The sequence below is a fragment of the Neoarius graeffei genome, chromosome 21 (genome assembly GCF_027579695.1).
Source record: "Neoarius graeffei isolate fNeoGra1 chromosome 21, fNeoGra1.pri, whole genome shotgun sequence".
NCBI classification, from domain to species: Eukaryota; Metazoa; Chordata; class Actinopteri; order Siluriformes; family Ariidae; genus Neoarius; species Neoarius graeffei.
Genome location: NC_083589.1, coordinates 24825297 through 24838900, shown reverse-complemented (window position 1 = coordinate 24838900; position 13604 = coordinate 24825297). Strand labels below are relative to the sequence as shown.

At 43.7% G+C, this 13604-nt stretch overlaps 1 protein-coding gene across 3 annotated transcripts in view; it reads left to right on the top strand.

Moving 5' to 3' along the window:
- ptpro (protein tyrosine phosphatase receptor type O) overlaps positions 1 to 13604 on the top strand; it is a 258318-nt gene that overhangs the window by 197049 nt on the left and 47665 nt on the right. The window contains exon 17 of one of the 3 annotated variants that reach the window (XM_060902874.1): positions 12700 to 12783. The exons of the other annotated variants lie outside the window; for them this stretch is intronic. Coding sequence (XP_060758857.1) covers positions 12700 to 12783 — 84 coding nt within the window. The remainder of the gene's footprint in view (positions 1 to 12699; positions 12784 to 13604) is intronic. 3 annotated transcript variants of the gene reach the window in all.

Below are 13604 nucleotides of genomic sequence, written 5' to 3'. Positions count from 1 at the left end.
GGGGAGGTGGTGAGGTTGTGTTGGGGGGTGGAGTGTGTGTGTGATGGGGGGTGGTGGTGTGGTGTGTTGGGGGGGTGGTGGTGTGTGACGTGTTGGGGGGGAGGTGTGTGTGTGTGTTCGGGGGGTGGTGGTGTGAGTGTTGGGGGGGAGGAGTGTGTGTGAGTGGGGGGAGGTGGTGTGTGTGGGTGATGATGAGAGAGAGAAGGTGGTGATGATGAGAGTGATAGAAGGTGGTGATGATGAGAGAGAGAGAAGGTGGTGATGAGAGAGAGAAGGTGGTGATGATGAGAGAGAGAGAAGATGGTGATGATGAGAGAGAGAGAAGGTGGTGATGATGAGAGAGAGAGAAGGTGGTGATGATGAGAGTGATAGAAGGTGGTGATGATGAGAGAGAGAGAAGGTGGTGATGATGAGAGAGAGAAGGTGGTGATGAGAGAGAGAAGGTGGTGATGAGAGAGAGAGAGAAGGTGGTGATGATGAGAGAGAGAGAAGGTGGTGATGATGAGAGAGAGAGAAGGTGGTGATGATGAGAGAGAGAAGGTGGTGATGAGAGAGAGAAGGTGGTGATGAGAGAGAGAGAGAAGGTGGTGATGATGAGAGAGAGAGAAGGTGGTGATGATGAGAGAGAGAGAAGGTGGTGATGATGAGAGAGAGAAGGTGATGATGAGAGAGAGAGAAGGTGGTGATGAGAGACAGAGAGGTGGTGATGATGAGAGAGAGAGAAGGTGATGAGAGAGAGAGAGAGAGAGAGAGAAGGTGGTGATGAGAGAGAGAGAAGGTGGTGATGATGAGAGAGATAGAAGGTGGTGATGATGAGAGAGAGTAGAAGGTGGTGATGATGAGAGAGAGAGAAGGTGGTGATAATGAGAGAGAGAGAAGGTGGTGATGAGAGTGATAGAAGGTGGTGATGATGAGAGAGAGAGAGAAGGTGGTGATGAGAGAGAGAAGATGGTGATGATGAGAGAGAGAGAAGATGGTGATGATGAGAGAGAGAGAAGGTGGTGATGATGAGAGAGAGAAGGTGGTGATGATGAGAGAGAGAGAAGGTGGTGATGATGAGAGAGAGAAGGTGGTGATGAGAGAGAGAAGGTGGTGATGAGAGAGAGAGAGAAGGTGGTGATGATGAGAGAGAGAGAAGGTGGTGATGATGAGAGAGAGAGAAGGTGGTGATGATGAGAGAGAGAAGGTGATGATGAGAGAGAGAGAGAAGGTGGTGATGAGAGACAGAGAAGGTGGTGATGATGAGAGAGAGAGAAGGTGATGAGAGAGAGAGAGAGAGAGAAGGTGGTGATGAGAGAGAGAGAAGGTGGTGATGATGAGAGAGATAGAAGGTGGTGATGATGAGAGAGAGATAGAAGGTGGTGATGATGAGAGAGAGAGAAGGTGGTGATAATGAGAGAGAGAGAAGGTGGTGATGAGAGTGATAGAAGGTGGTGATGATGAGAGAGAGAGAGAAGGTGGTGATGAGAGTGATAGAAGGTGGTGATGATGAGAGAGAGAAGGTGGTGATGATGAGAGAGAGAAGGTGGTGATGAGAGAGAGAGAGAAGGTGGTGATGAGAGAGAGAGAGAAGGTGGTGATGAGAGAGAGAGAGAAGGTGGTGATGAGAGAGAGAGAAGATGGTGATGATGAGAGAGAGAGAAGGTGGTGATGATGAGAGAGAGAAGGTGGTGATGAGAGAGAGAGAGAAGGTGGTGATGATGAGAGAGAGAAGGTGGTGATGATGATGAGAGAGAGAAGGTGGTGATGATGAGAGAGAGAGAACGTGGTGATGAGAGAGAGAGAAGGTGGTGATGAGAGAGAGAAGGTGGTGATGAGAGAGAGAAGGTGGTGATGATGAGAGAGAGAAGGTGGTGATGAGAGAGAGAAGGTGGTGATGATGAGAGAGAGAAGGTGGTGATGATGAGAGAGAGAAGGTGGTGATGAGAGAGAGAGAGAAGGTGGTGATGATGAGAGAGAGAGAGAAGGTGGTGATGAGAGAGAGAGAAGGTGGTGATGAGAGAGAGAGAAGGTGGTGATGAGAGAGAGAGAAGGTGGTGATGAGAGAGAGAGAGAAGGTGGTGATGAGAGAGAGAGAGAAGGTGGTGATGAGAGAGAGAGAAGGTGGTGATGATGAGAGAGAGAAGGTGATGATGAGAGAGAGAGAGAAGGTGGTGATGAGGGAGAGAGAGAAGGTGGTGATGAGAGAGAGAGAGAGAGAGAGAGAGAGAGAGAGAGGACAGAGAGAGAGAGAAGGTGGTGATGAGAGAGAGAGGGGGGACAGAGAGAGAGAAGATGGTGGTGATGTGAGAGAGAGAGAGAGAGAGAGAGAAGGTGGGATGAGAGACAGAGAGAATGTGGTGATGATGAGAGAGAGAGAGAAGGTGGTGAGAGAGAGAGAGAGAGAAGGTGGTGATGATGAGAGAGAGGTGGTGATGAGAGAGAGAGAAGGTGGTGATGAGAGAGAGAGAGAGAGAAGGTGGGTGATGATGAGAGAGAGAAGGTGGTGATGAGAGAGAAGGTGGTGATGAGAGAGAGAGAAGGTGGTGATGATGAGAGAGAGGTGGTGATGAGAGAGAGAGAAGGTGGTGATGAGAGAGAGAGGTGGTGATGAGAGAGAGAGAAGGTGGTGATGAGAGAGAGAGAAGGTGGTGATGATGAGAGAGAGAAGGTGGTGATGAGAGAGAGAGAAGGTGGTGATGAGAGAGAGAGAGAAGGTGGTGATGATGAGAGAGAGAGAAGGTGGTGATGATGAGAGAGAGAAGGTGGTGATGAGAGAGAGAGAAGGTGGTGATGATGAGAGAGATAGAAGGTGGTGATGATGAGAGAGAGAGAAGGTGATGAGAGAGAGAGAGAGAAGGTGGTGATGATGAGAGAGAGATAGAAGGTGGTGATGATGAGAGAGAGAGAAGGTGGTGATAATGAGAGAGAGAGAAGGTGGTGATAATGAGAGAGAGAGGAGGTGGTGATGATGAGAGAGAGAGAGAATAAATAAATTAATAAATGAATGAATAAACTGTGTCTGTACTGTGAGTGGAGGAACGCACCCCACACCCTGCAGCTGCACAGCACTAATGCACTTTGTGTCGCGTCCCTTCACACCGCACCAGTGTGGTGTATTGTGTTCAGACACCTGCACAGTCTGCCGTGTGTTATTCCTCATTTATAAAACTCTGAAGACGCGATGGAAACACTCCTGGGGCCGATTCACACCGGAGCCAGTTCAGAAGGGTTTCAGTTCACATGCAAGAGCCGCCGCATATTCAGCTGCAAATAAACTCCACGGAGTCCAAACCCACTGAAAATCACACGGGCACACGGTGACCTCGCTTTAAAACCCTGATCTATAAAGGTGTTGTGATCGTCGCCCTGTCGTGTGTGTGCAGGAGAGCAGGTCGATTGTTCGCTGCCCCACCGTCTCACGGAAATAAACCGGCCGCCACTTCAGCTGTCCTCGTCCCCCCAGTGTCATCAGCACCGTTTTGTGGCTTTTCACTGATTCCATACAAAAACAAACGGATGTTTACTTGTCAGATACAATGTCCTCCAAAAGTATTGGCACCCTGCGGGGAAATAATTAATACATAAAAAGAATAACACACATTAAATCATATTTTGAGCTCAAACATAAAGGAACATTAAAAAAAAAGGCTATGCAATGGCAACAGTTCTGCAAAACATTGGTTTCAAAATTATTGGCACCCATACAGTTAATATTTTGGATAAACAATACCAGCACTGAGACTGAGCCTCATCCTGTGATGTGTCACGTGTTTTGAGAGACTTTGTAGCAGGATCTTGGTTCATGTCTCCATGCAGAACATTTAAAACTCCTTAATATTCTTACATTCTTACAGGGTTTCAGTATGGATCAAATCTGTAGACTGAGACGGTCATTGTAAAACATTGGTTTTGTGTTTCTTTAACCTTCTGGAAGCAGGTTTAGATCATCATCTTGTTCAAAGATCTATTTACGGCCAAGCCTGAACCTCTTGGCAGAGGCAACCATGTTTAGCTCTTAAATATCCCAAATTCATGATGCTCTCAATTTTCAAGAGAACCTGTAAACCATCAGTCACAAAATATTTTCTGTAATGCTTTCAAAGAAGGGCTTCTTCTTCTTCTTCTTCTTCTTCTACAGCGCTTCTGACCAGCTTGTTATTGGGAAAACAGGGATGTCCATTTTGGATTTTTTTCCGTCACTGATAGTTGACATTCCTTAATCAATTATTAAACGAAAATAAAATGTCGGCCTACCATATTTAGCATGGATGAGTGGCTGTGACACCACAACAAAACATGCTTTAGAAACTAGAAGAGCTTTATTTTTATCCCCCGCTGGCCGAAAGGCCTGAAAGGGGATTATTTCTTGGCGATGTCTGTCTATCCGTCCGTCCCAGGAAAGGTACTCGCCTTCTGAAATTAACTCCTCTCACAATTTTTGGAGGAATTTCACCAAACTTGGCAAAAGGCCTTGTTATATGATGGTAATACACATATTGCGATTTAATTTTGTTTGTGAAAATTTTCCCGGAGTTTTGACCCTTGATGAAATAACTTGTACTTTGACGATTTCATGAGGGTGTACGTTCTTCTGAAATCAGCTCCTCTCGCAATTTGTGGAGGAATTTCACCAAACTTGGCAAAAGGCTTTGTTATATGACAGTTATACGCATATTGAAATTTCGTTTAATTTGGGCAAATTTTACCAGAGTTATGCGCTTGATTATTAACAAACTTTGGCAATTTCATCAAGGTGTGCTCGCTTTCTGAAATCAACTTCCCTTACAATTTTTATCCCCCGCTGGCCGAAAGACCCAAAGGGGGATTATGTCGTGGTGATGTCTGTCTGTCCGTCCCGAGAAGGGTGCTCACCTTCTGAAATCAACTCCTCTCATAATTTTTAGAGGAATTTCACAAAACTTGGCAGGATTCTTTGTTTAATGTCAGTAATATGCATATTGCAATTTCGTTCAATTCAGTCGCATTTTACCAGAGTTATGGCTGAGTTTCCAGCGGGGGAGACTGTGCTCTTGGAGCACTCTTGTTTTCAAGTGTAAACAATTCATAACTGATGTACAGTGCCTTGCAAAAGTATTCATACCCCTTGAACTTTTTCACATTTTTCCACCTTACAACCACGAACTTAAAAGTTTTTTTTATTGAGATTTTATGTGATAGACCAACACAGAGTAGCACATAATTGTGAAGTGAAACGAAAATGATAAATGGTTAAAATGGAATAAAAGTTATTCCACTCAATCTCATCGTACATGGCTTATACACACATGCTGAGACTGGAAACCCCCCCAGCAACAAACCCTTGCAAGCAAGAGCTTAATGCATGAGTAGCTGACCTGAAATTGAAGATAGTAACAAAGCTGAACACCTGGAACCACCGTGCCCAGCTACCAAGACTGAGTGAAGTAGTACCTCCTGAAAGTCTCCTAGAGTATGAACGATCCCTACTATGACCATCAAGGTGACCCGAAGAGAAGTTAGCCAGCTTCAGAACTTCAGAAAGGTTTGACAAGGAAAGGGCTACCTAAGAAATACAGCAAGCTGTCCATACCTGAGGCCCTAGAGACTGCCAAACAAAGACTCACAGCCCTGGCTACCCATCTAAGGAGGTACACAAGCAAAGCTGAAGCCAGGAGAATAAATCGGATATTCTCCACTCAACCATCAAGGGTTTACGCTCAGCGGCAGAATAATAACAACATGGTTCCAGATCCACCAAGGCTGGAGACAACAATACTGGAAAGGGATATGGGAGAAGGAAAAAAAAAATCACATCATGAAGCCCAGAAGTGAAACGAAAATGATAAATGGTCTTCAAAATTTTAAACAAATAAAAATCTGAAAAATGTGATGTGCATTAGTATTCAGCCCCCCTGCGTCAATACTTTGTAGAGCCACCTTTTGCTGCAGTTACAGCTGCAAGTCTTTTGTGGTATGTCTCTACCAGCTTTGCACATCTAGACACTGAAATTTTTGCCCATTCTTCTTTGCAAAATAGCTCAAGCTCAGCCAGATTGGATGGAGAGCGTCTGTGAACAGCAATTTTCAAGTCTTGCCACAGATGCTCAATGGGATTCAGGTCTGGACTTTGACTGGGCCATTCTAACACATGAATATTCTTTGATCTAAACCATTCCATTGTAGCTCTGGCTGTATGTTTAGGGTCATTGTCTTGCTGGAAGGTGAATCTCCTTCCCAGTCTCAAGTCTTTTGCAGCCTCCAACAGGTTTTCTTCCAGGATTGCCCTGTATTTAGCTCCATCCATCTTCCCATCAACTCTGACCAGCTTCCCTGTCCCTGCTGAAGAAAAGCATCCCCATAGCATGATGCTGCCACCACCATGTTTCACAGTGGGGATGGTGTGTGCAGGGTGATGAGCAGTGTTAGTTTTCCGCCACACATAGCGCTTTGCATTTAGGCCAAAAAGTTCAACTTTGGTCTCATCTGACCAAAGCACCTTCTTCCACATGTTTGCTGTGTCCCCTACATGGCTTCTTATGCCTGTCTTTCAACAATGGCTTTCTTCTTGCCACTCTTCCAAAAAGGCCAGATTTGTGGAGTGTACGACTGATAGTTGTCCTGTGCACAGATTCTCCCACCTGAGCTGTGGATTTTTGCAGCTCCTCCAGAGTGATCATGGGCCTCTTGGCTGCATCTCTGACCAGTGCTCTCCTTGCTCGCTCTGTCAGTTTAGGTGGACGGCCATGTCTTGGTAGGTTTGCAGTTGTGCCATACTTTTTCCATTTTTGAATGATGGATTGAACAATGCTTCTTGAGATGTTCAGAGCTTGGGATATTTTTTATAACCTAACCCTGCTTTAAACTTCTCCAGAACTTTATCCCTGACCTGTCTGGTGAGTTCTTTGGTCTTCATGATGCTGTTTGTTCTTCAGTGTTCTCTAACAAACCACTGAGGCCTTCACAGAACAAGTGCAAGTATGCTGAGAGTAAATTATACACACTAGGACTCTATTAACTAATTAGACGACTTCTGAAGGCAATTGATTGCACTGGATTGTATTTAGAGGTATCAGAGGACAGGGCTGAATACTAATGCACACCACATTTTTCAGATTTTTATTTGTTTAAAATTTTGAAGACCATTTATCATTTTCGTTTCACTTCACAATTATGTGCTACTCTGTGTTGGTCTATCACATAAAATCTCAATAAAAAACTTTTAAGTTTGTGGTTGTAAGGTGGAAAAATGTGAAAAAGTTCAAGGGGTATGAATACTTTTGCAAGGCACTGTAAATAATTAGCAAGATGTTGCCAGACTTTGCAATGGAAAAAAAAGCAGATTGACAAAACGAAACAAGCATTTAATAATCCAGCGCCAAGTGCGCTTAACCAGCAGCCTCCGTCTCCTGTGGAGGAAAATATTGTAAAAGTCAGGCCTGTTAAAATGAACAGCAGTGTATAAGCACAGAGAGCGCTGTAACGAATTCATTTAATTAATGATCAACAGCAAACGTTTTCACAAAACGGAAAGTTGTGTCGTCTTCACGCCTCGAATAAATAAGTAAATAAACCACCTATAGCCTATTTCAAACCGGACAACTTGTTTACTGATTTTTATTCAGAAACAGTAACACGTCGCCCCGCGGTGGGCTTCGTCTTGTGCGCAGTCTGTTTACTGTGAGACCCGCGGTGGAGAAAACCCGCCCAGATGGCACCGATGTCCCCGGCGTGCAAAGATAACGCCGAGCTCGAGCGACCAGTCTCTTCACATCTTCTCCTCATGGAGGCCAAAGTTTGTCGTCCTCCATCACACGGTGCCTGTGGATGTTTACTTGGGAAGTGCGGCTGCATTGCAGTTGTATTATTGCTGTGTTTCAGCACTGCACCTCAAACCTTACATATCACCTCATCGTCCTTTCAGTCGAACTCTTCCCAAACACTACGACTTTTGGCTCGTTTCACTTCACTCAGACTGCAGATACGGCTGGAGCCTGGACACGCCTGCATCGGTTGGACGTGTCGATACGCCCCCATGAGCTGATCGGCTGTAGGCCGTAACGTTCGGCCCTGTCCCATATTTCTTTTACCCTCTGTACATTCTGTGCCTTTACCACACTGCAAACTTTTATCTTTTTTCAAATCTTTGTAATAACCGTTTAACTGATAGGATTAATCACTTTATCGGTGAAACCGTGAATCAGGAACATCCCTGTGGGAAAGTGAAGTTTAACAGTTGAGTTTGAAACAAAAAGTAGCTAAACTGTTCCAGCCCTGATTGTGCTCAATGGGATTTTTAACCACGTATGTATTTTTTATATCCATTACCTGATTTGTGCAGGTTAACAACCATCAATGGCTTTTGTTTCAAAAGTTCTTTGGGTATTTTTTTTTTTACCCCCCAGTGGTAATGGATAACAAGAAGAGTTTTACATGTGTGCAACCTCATATTTATACTTCAGGGGAACAGAGCATATTTAAAGGCAATAACCGAGTTCCTGGGCACCGAAAGCAAATAAAAAAGGTTTATTTTTTTAATACAAGAAAAATAATGGCAGTTGATTTATTTATTTGGGGTGTCAATAATTTTGGCACATATATTTTTGCGAGACAAAAGTATTATTTAAAAAAAAAAGTAGTTATAATGATTTGTTATAGCAATCGTTCTAGAGGGCTGTGTGTGTGTGTGTGTGTGTGTGTGTGTGTGTGTGTGTGTGTGCTTGTCAAACCTCTGTGTAACACACTATGTAAATTTGTTAGTGTTTAATTTTTAATATTTAGATATTTTAATGGTTTTAGTACTATTTCAGACTCTGCTCCTCTCCTTCAGACTCCACTGAACACTGCAGGGGCTACAATCATCTGCTTGTATAAAAATCGGTGTTCTGCTCCTTTAGGAAGCCCGGCTTCATATTCAGGCGCTGTAGGTTCATGAAAGCAAGCGTGAAAACCACATAGCGGGTTCTGTAAATTCTGTTAGTAAATCAGCTTGTATATTTGTTTTTTTTACGAAGCTTTGCACATGATTTTACACGCACACACACACACTTTTAGTAAATCAGGACCTTAGACTCGTCTTAAAATTACAAGTAGTGTCCTTCTTTAAAGGAACAGTCCACCGTACTTCCATAATGAAATATGCTCTTATCTGAATTGAGACGAGCTGCTCCGTACCTCTCCGAGCTTTGCGCGACCTCCCAGTCAGTCAGACGCAGTCAGACGCGCTGTCACTCCTGTTAGCAATGTAGCTAGGCTCAGCATGGCCAATGGTATTTTTTGGGGCTGTAGTTAGATGCGACCAAACTCTTCCACGTTTTTCCTGTTTACATAGGTTTATATGACCAGTGATATGAAGCAAGTTCAGATACACAAATTGAAACGTAGCGATTTTCTATGCTATGGAAAGTCCACACTATAATGACAGGCGTACTAACACCTTCTGCGCGCTTCGGCAGCGCATTGATATCTGAGCTCCGTATCAATGCGCTGCCGAAGCGCGCAGAAGGTGTTAGTACGCCTGTCATTATAGTGCGGACTTTCCATAGCATAGAAAATCGCTACGTTTCAATTTGTGTAACTGAACTTGTTTCATATCACTGCAAACCTATGTAAACAGGAAAAACGCAGAAGAGTTTGGTCGCATCTAACTACAGCCCCAAAAAATACCATTGGCCATACTGAGCCTAGCTACATTGCTAACAGGAGTGACAGCGCGTCTGACTGCGTCTGGCTGACTGGGAGGTCGCGCAAAGCTCGGACAGGTACGGAGCAGCTCGTCTCAATTCAGGTAAGAGCATATTTCATTATGGAAGTACGGTGGACTGTTCCTTTAAGCTTCTCTTCACCATTTAAATCAACCAAGTCGGAGCTACTGTACAGTTACAACCCCAATCTCAAAAAATTTGGGACGCTGTGTAAACTGTAAATAAAAACAGAATGCGATAATTTGCAAATCATGGAAACCCGATATTTCATATATGCTCATTTTGAATTTGATGTCAGCAGCAGCACATTTCAAAAAAGTTGAGACAGGGGCGTGTTTACTACTGTGTTGCATCACCTCTACTTTTAACGACACTGTAAACGTTTGGGAACTGAGGAGACCAGTTGCTGTAGTTTTGAAAGAGAAACGTTGTCCCATTCTTGCCTGATATGCAATTTCAGTTGCTCAACAGTTCGGGGTCTCCTTTGTCGTATTTTGTGCTTCATAATGCACCAAACATTTTCAATGGGAGACAGGTCTGGACTGCAGGCAGGCCAGTTTAGCACCCGGACTCTTTTACTACAGACCCGTGCAGTTTTAATATGTACAGAAAGCAGTTTGGCATTGTCTTGCTGAAAGAAGGAAAGCCGTCCCTGGAAAAGATTTTGTCTGGATGTCAGCATATTGCTCTGAAACGTGTTTATATCATTCAGCATTAATGATGCCTTGCCAGATGTACAAGCTACCCATGTCATGTGCACTAATGCCCCCTCATACCATGACAGATGCTGGCTTTTGAACTGTGCACTGATAACAAGCCAGATGGTCCCTCTCCTCTTTAGCCTGGAGGATGTGGTGTCCATGATTTCTAAACAGAATTTCTACTTTTGATTCATCAGACCTCAGGACAGTTTCCTACTTCGCCTCAGTCCATCGTAAAAGAGCTCAGGCCCAGAGAAGGTGGCGGTCTCATCTCATCTCATTATCTCTAGCCGCTTTATCCTTCTACAGGGTCGCAGGCAAGCTGGAGCCTATCCCAGCTGACTATGGGCGAAAGGCGGGGTACACCCTGGACAAGTCGCCAGGTCATCACAGGGCTGACACATAGACACAGACAACCATTCACACTCACATTCACACCTACGGTCAATTTAGAGTCACCAGTTAACCTAACCTGCATGTCTTTGGACTGTGGGGGAAACCGGAGCACCCGGAGGAAACCCACGCGGACACGGGGAGAACATGCAAACTCCACACAGAAAGGCCCTCGCCGGCCCCGGGGCTCGAACCCAGGACCTTCTTGCTGTGAGGCGACAGCGCTAACCACTACACCACCGTGCCGGAAGGTGGCGGTGTTTCTGGATATTGTTTATATCTGGTTTTGACTCGCATTTGTGGATACAGTAATGAACTGTTTTCACAGACAATGGTTTTCTGGAGTGTTCCTGAGCCCATACAGTGATTTCCACTACAGACACGTGTCTGCTTTTAATGCAGTGTCTCCTGGGGGCCTGAAGATCACAGGCATCCAATGTCAGTTTTCAGCCTTGTCTCTTGCATACAGAGATTTCTCCAGATTCTCTGAATCTTTTTATGATATTATGGAACATAGATGATGTGATCCACAATTTTTTTGCAATTTTACATTGAGGAACGTTATTCTTAAACTGTTGCACTGTTTGCCCACGCAGTCTTTCACAGAGCGCTGAACCCCTCCTCATCTTTACTTCTGAGAGACTCCGCCTCTCCTGGCTCTTTTTAGACCCAATCATGTTACTGACCTGTTACCAATTATCCACATTCGTTTTATTTTATTTTTTTTTACATTACACAACTTTTTCAGTCTTTTGTTGCCCCGTTCCAACTTTTCTGAAACATGTTGCTGACATCAAATTCAAAATGAGTGTATATTTTTTCAAAAAACAGTAACATTTGATATGTCGTCTTTGTACTGTTTTCAAATAAATATACGGTTTACATGATTTGCAAATTATCGCATTCCGGTTTTATTTATGTTTTACACAGATTCCCAACTTTTTTGGAATTGGGGTTGTCAGATAAAAATGTTGTTTGGTGAATACGCGTCACGGCTTGATGAATATCGAGAGCACCAGGCACTCACGTGATGCTAAAAGGTCCAGAATATAAGAGATTAGTAAGAGTTACACAGTGAAACTGCACTAACTGTAATCAGTGTATCTCTTTTATTGCGTTTCTAGAGTCTTTATTAAATCAACAACAGATGAATATGGAAGGGGGGAAAAGATTTCTGAACATTTTCACACGCACACACACACACACACACACACACACACACACACACACACACACACACACACACACGCAGAGACGCTGTAAGCAGAGTGTGTTCCATGCCCTACACTTGAGATTAATATAACAGCTTAAAGACAGTCAGTTACGGCAGATTTTGGCTAATCATCTCATCGAAAATGACCTCCAAACACTCCCATCACCATTGTAACGAAATGTGTCTTGTACAATATTTATGTGAATGTCTTTGATGTAAATGTCTGCTGCTCTAGTGCTCATTAATGTTGTTGTCTGAAGCCGAAGGTACAGCAGGGTGGCCCTGAGTAAAACAGCCCCACTGTTTCAGACCACACAGAACTGAACATAACATCACCGTTTCCATGACGATACGACGATATGGTGATATCTAGATATAGATTATAGATATAGATTTGTGCTACTCATATAATCACGGCTGTTGCATTGAAAGAAAGATTTTGTTTTGCAAAATGAGGGTTAAATTCGAAGTCTGCTGTCATGCACCATTTGATCACACGCTCATAAATGCAGTTGATAATCTAATGACACTGTGGACTGCATGAGGCATTAATTAACCCTGTATGAAGCACTAATTAAGTACGTCTCGGTCATCACTGTCTGTCACGATTACTAATGAAGCACCATGTTTTGTCCCCAACTTTTTTGCCCCTGGTGTTTGTCTGTTTTTTTTTTTAAATCTTTTTTTGTTTCTTTATTTTTATTTTATTTTATGATTTGAACCCCTTCAGGCGAAGGAGCCTCTTTGCCTTCCTTACTCTTCTGCCATCCTGCCTTTGGACTGACTATCTTTTGGCTTTTTATATTAATCCATGGTAAGTAAAGCCCTGACAGTCAGACGCTGCATCATGGAGGCATGTGTAAAATGGTGCACGGCCTGAGCTCCACGACCATAGACACAGCTGCACAGCTACGGCACGTTCCCTCGCTTCCCTTTCATTAGTCTCAGAGTGAGAGCCATCATTACCTTAATAACCATCCGGCAATAACCTTTATATTCTGTTCTGGTGAAAGAGAAGGGTTTTTTTTTTCTTTTTACGAAATGAAAAATTATCTGCTCGTCTCAAAAAACAGTTTTTAAAAAATGATTGTATATACACTCTATGGCCAAAAGTATACGGACACCTGAGCACCCAATTCCAGATTTAGTTCTCCTTTGGGAAGCCTTTCCACAGGTTTTGGGGCGTGGCTGTGGGGATTTGTGATCATTCAGCTACAAGAATATTCGTGAGATCAGATGAGAAGGTCTGGGGTTCAGTCAGTGCTCCAGTTCATCCCAAAGGTGTTCGGTGGGGTTGAGTTCAGTCAGGGTTCTGTAGAGGACACTCGAGTTCTTCCATTCCAACTTTGCTACACCATTGTTGTGTCCGAAATCACTCACTACTCACTATATAGTGAGCTCGCCATTTTGTAGTGCTGTCCGAATGTATAGTGAAAATTATTACACCCTATATATAGTGGACTCATAGTATCCCACAATGCACTGTGAAAAGTACTGTACAACCAATGGTCACTAACCAAGCAATATATACCATCATGCACTGCGGTCACACTGAAAAAAAGTGTGTTGGGGTGAATGGACGGAGGAAGAAACACATTATAAACGGACATCCATCCATCCATTATCCGTAACCGC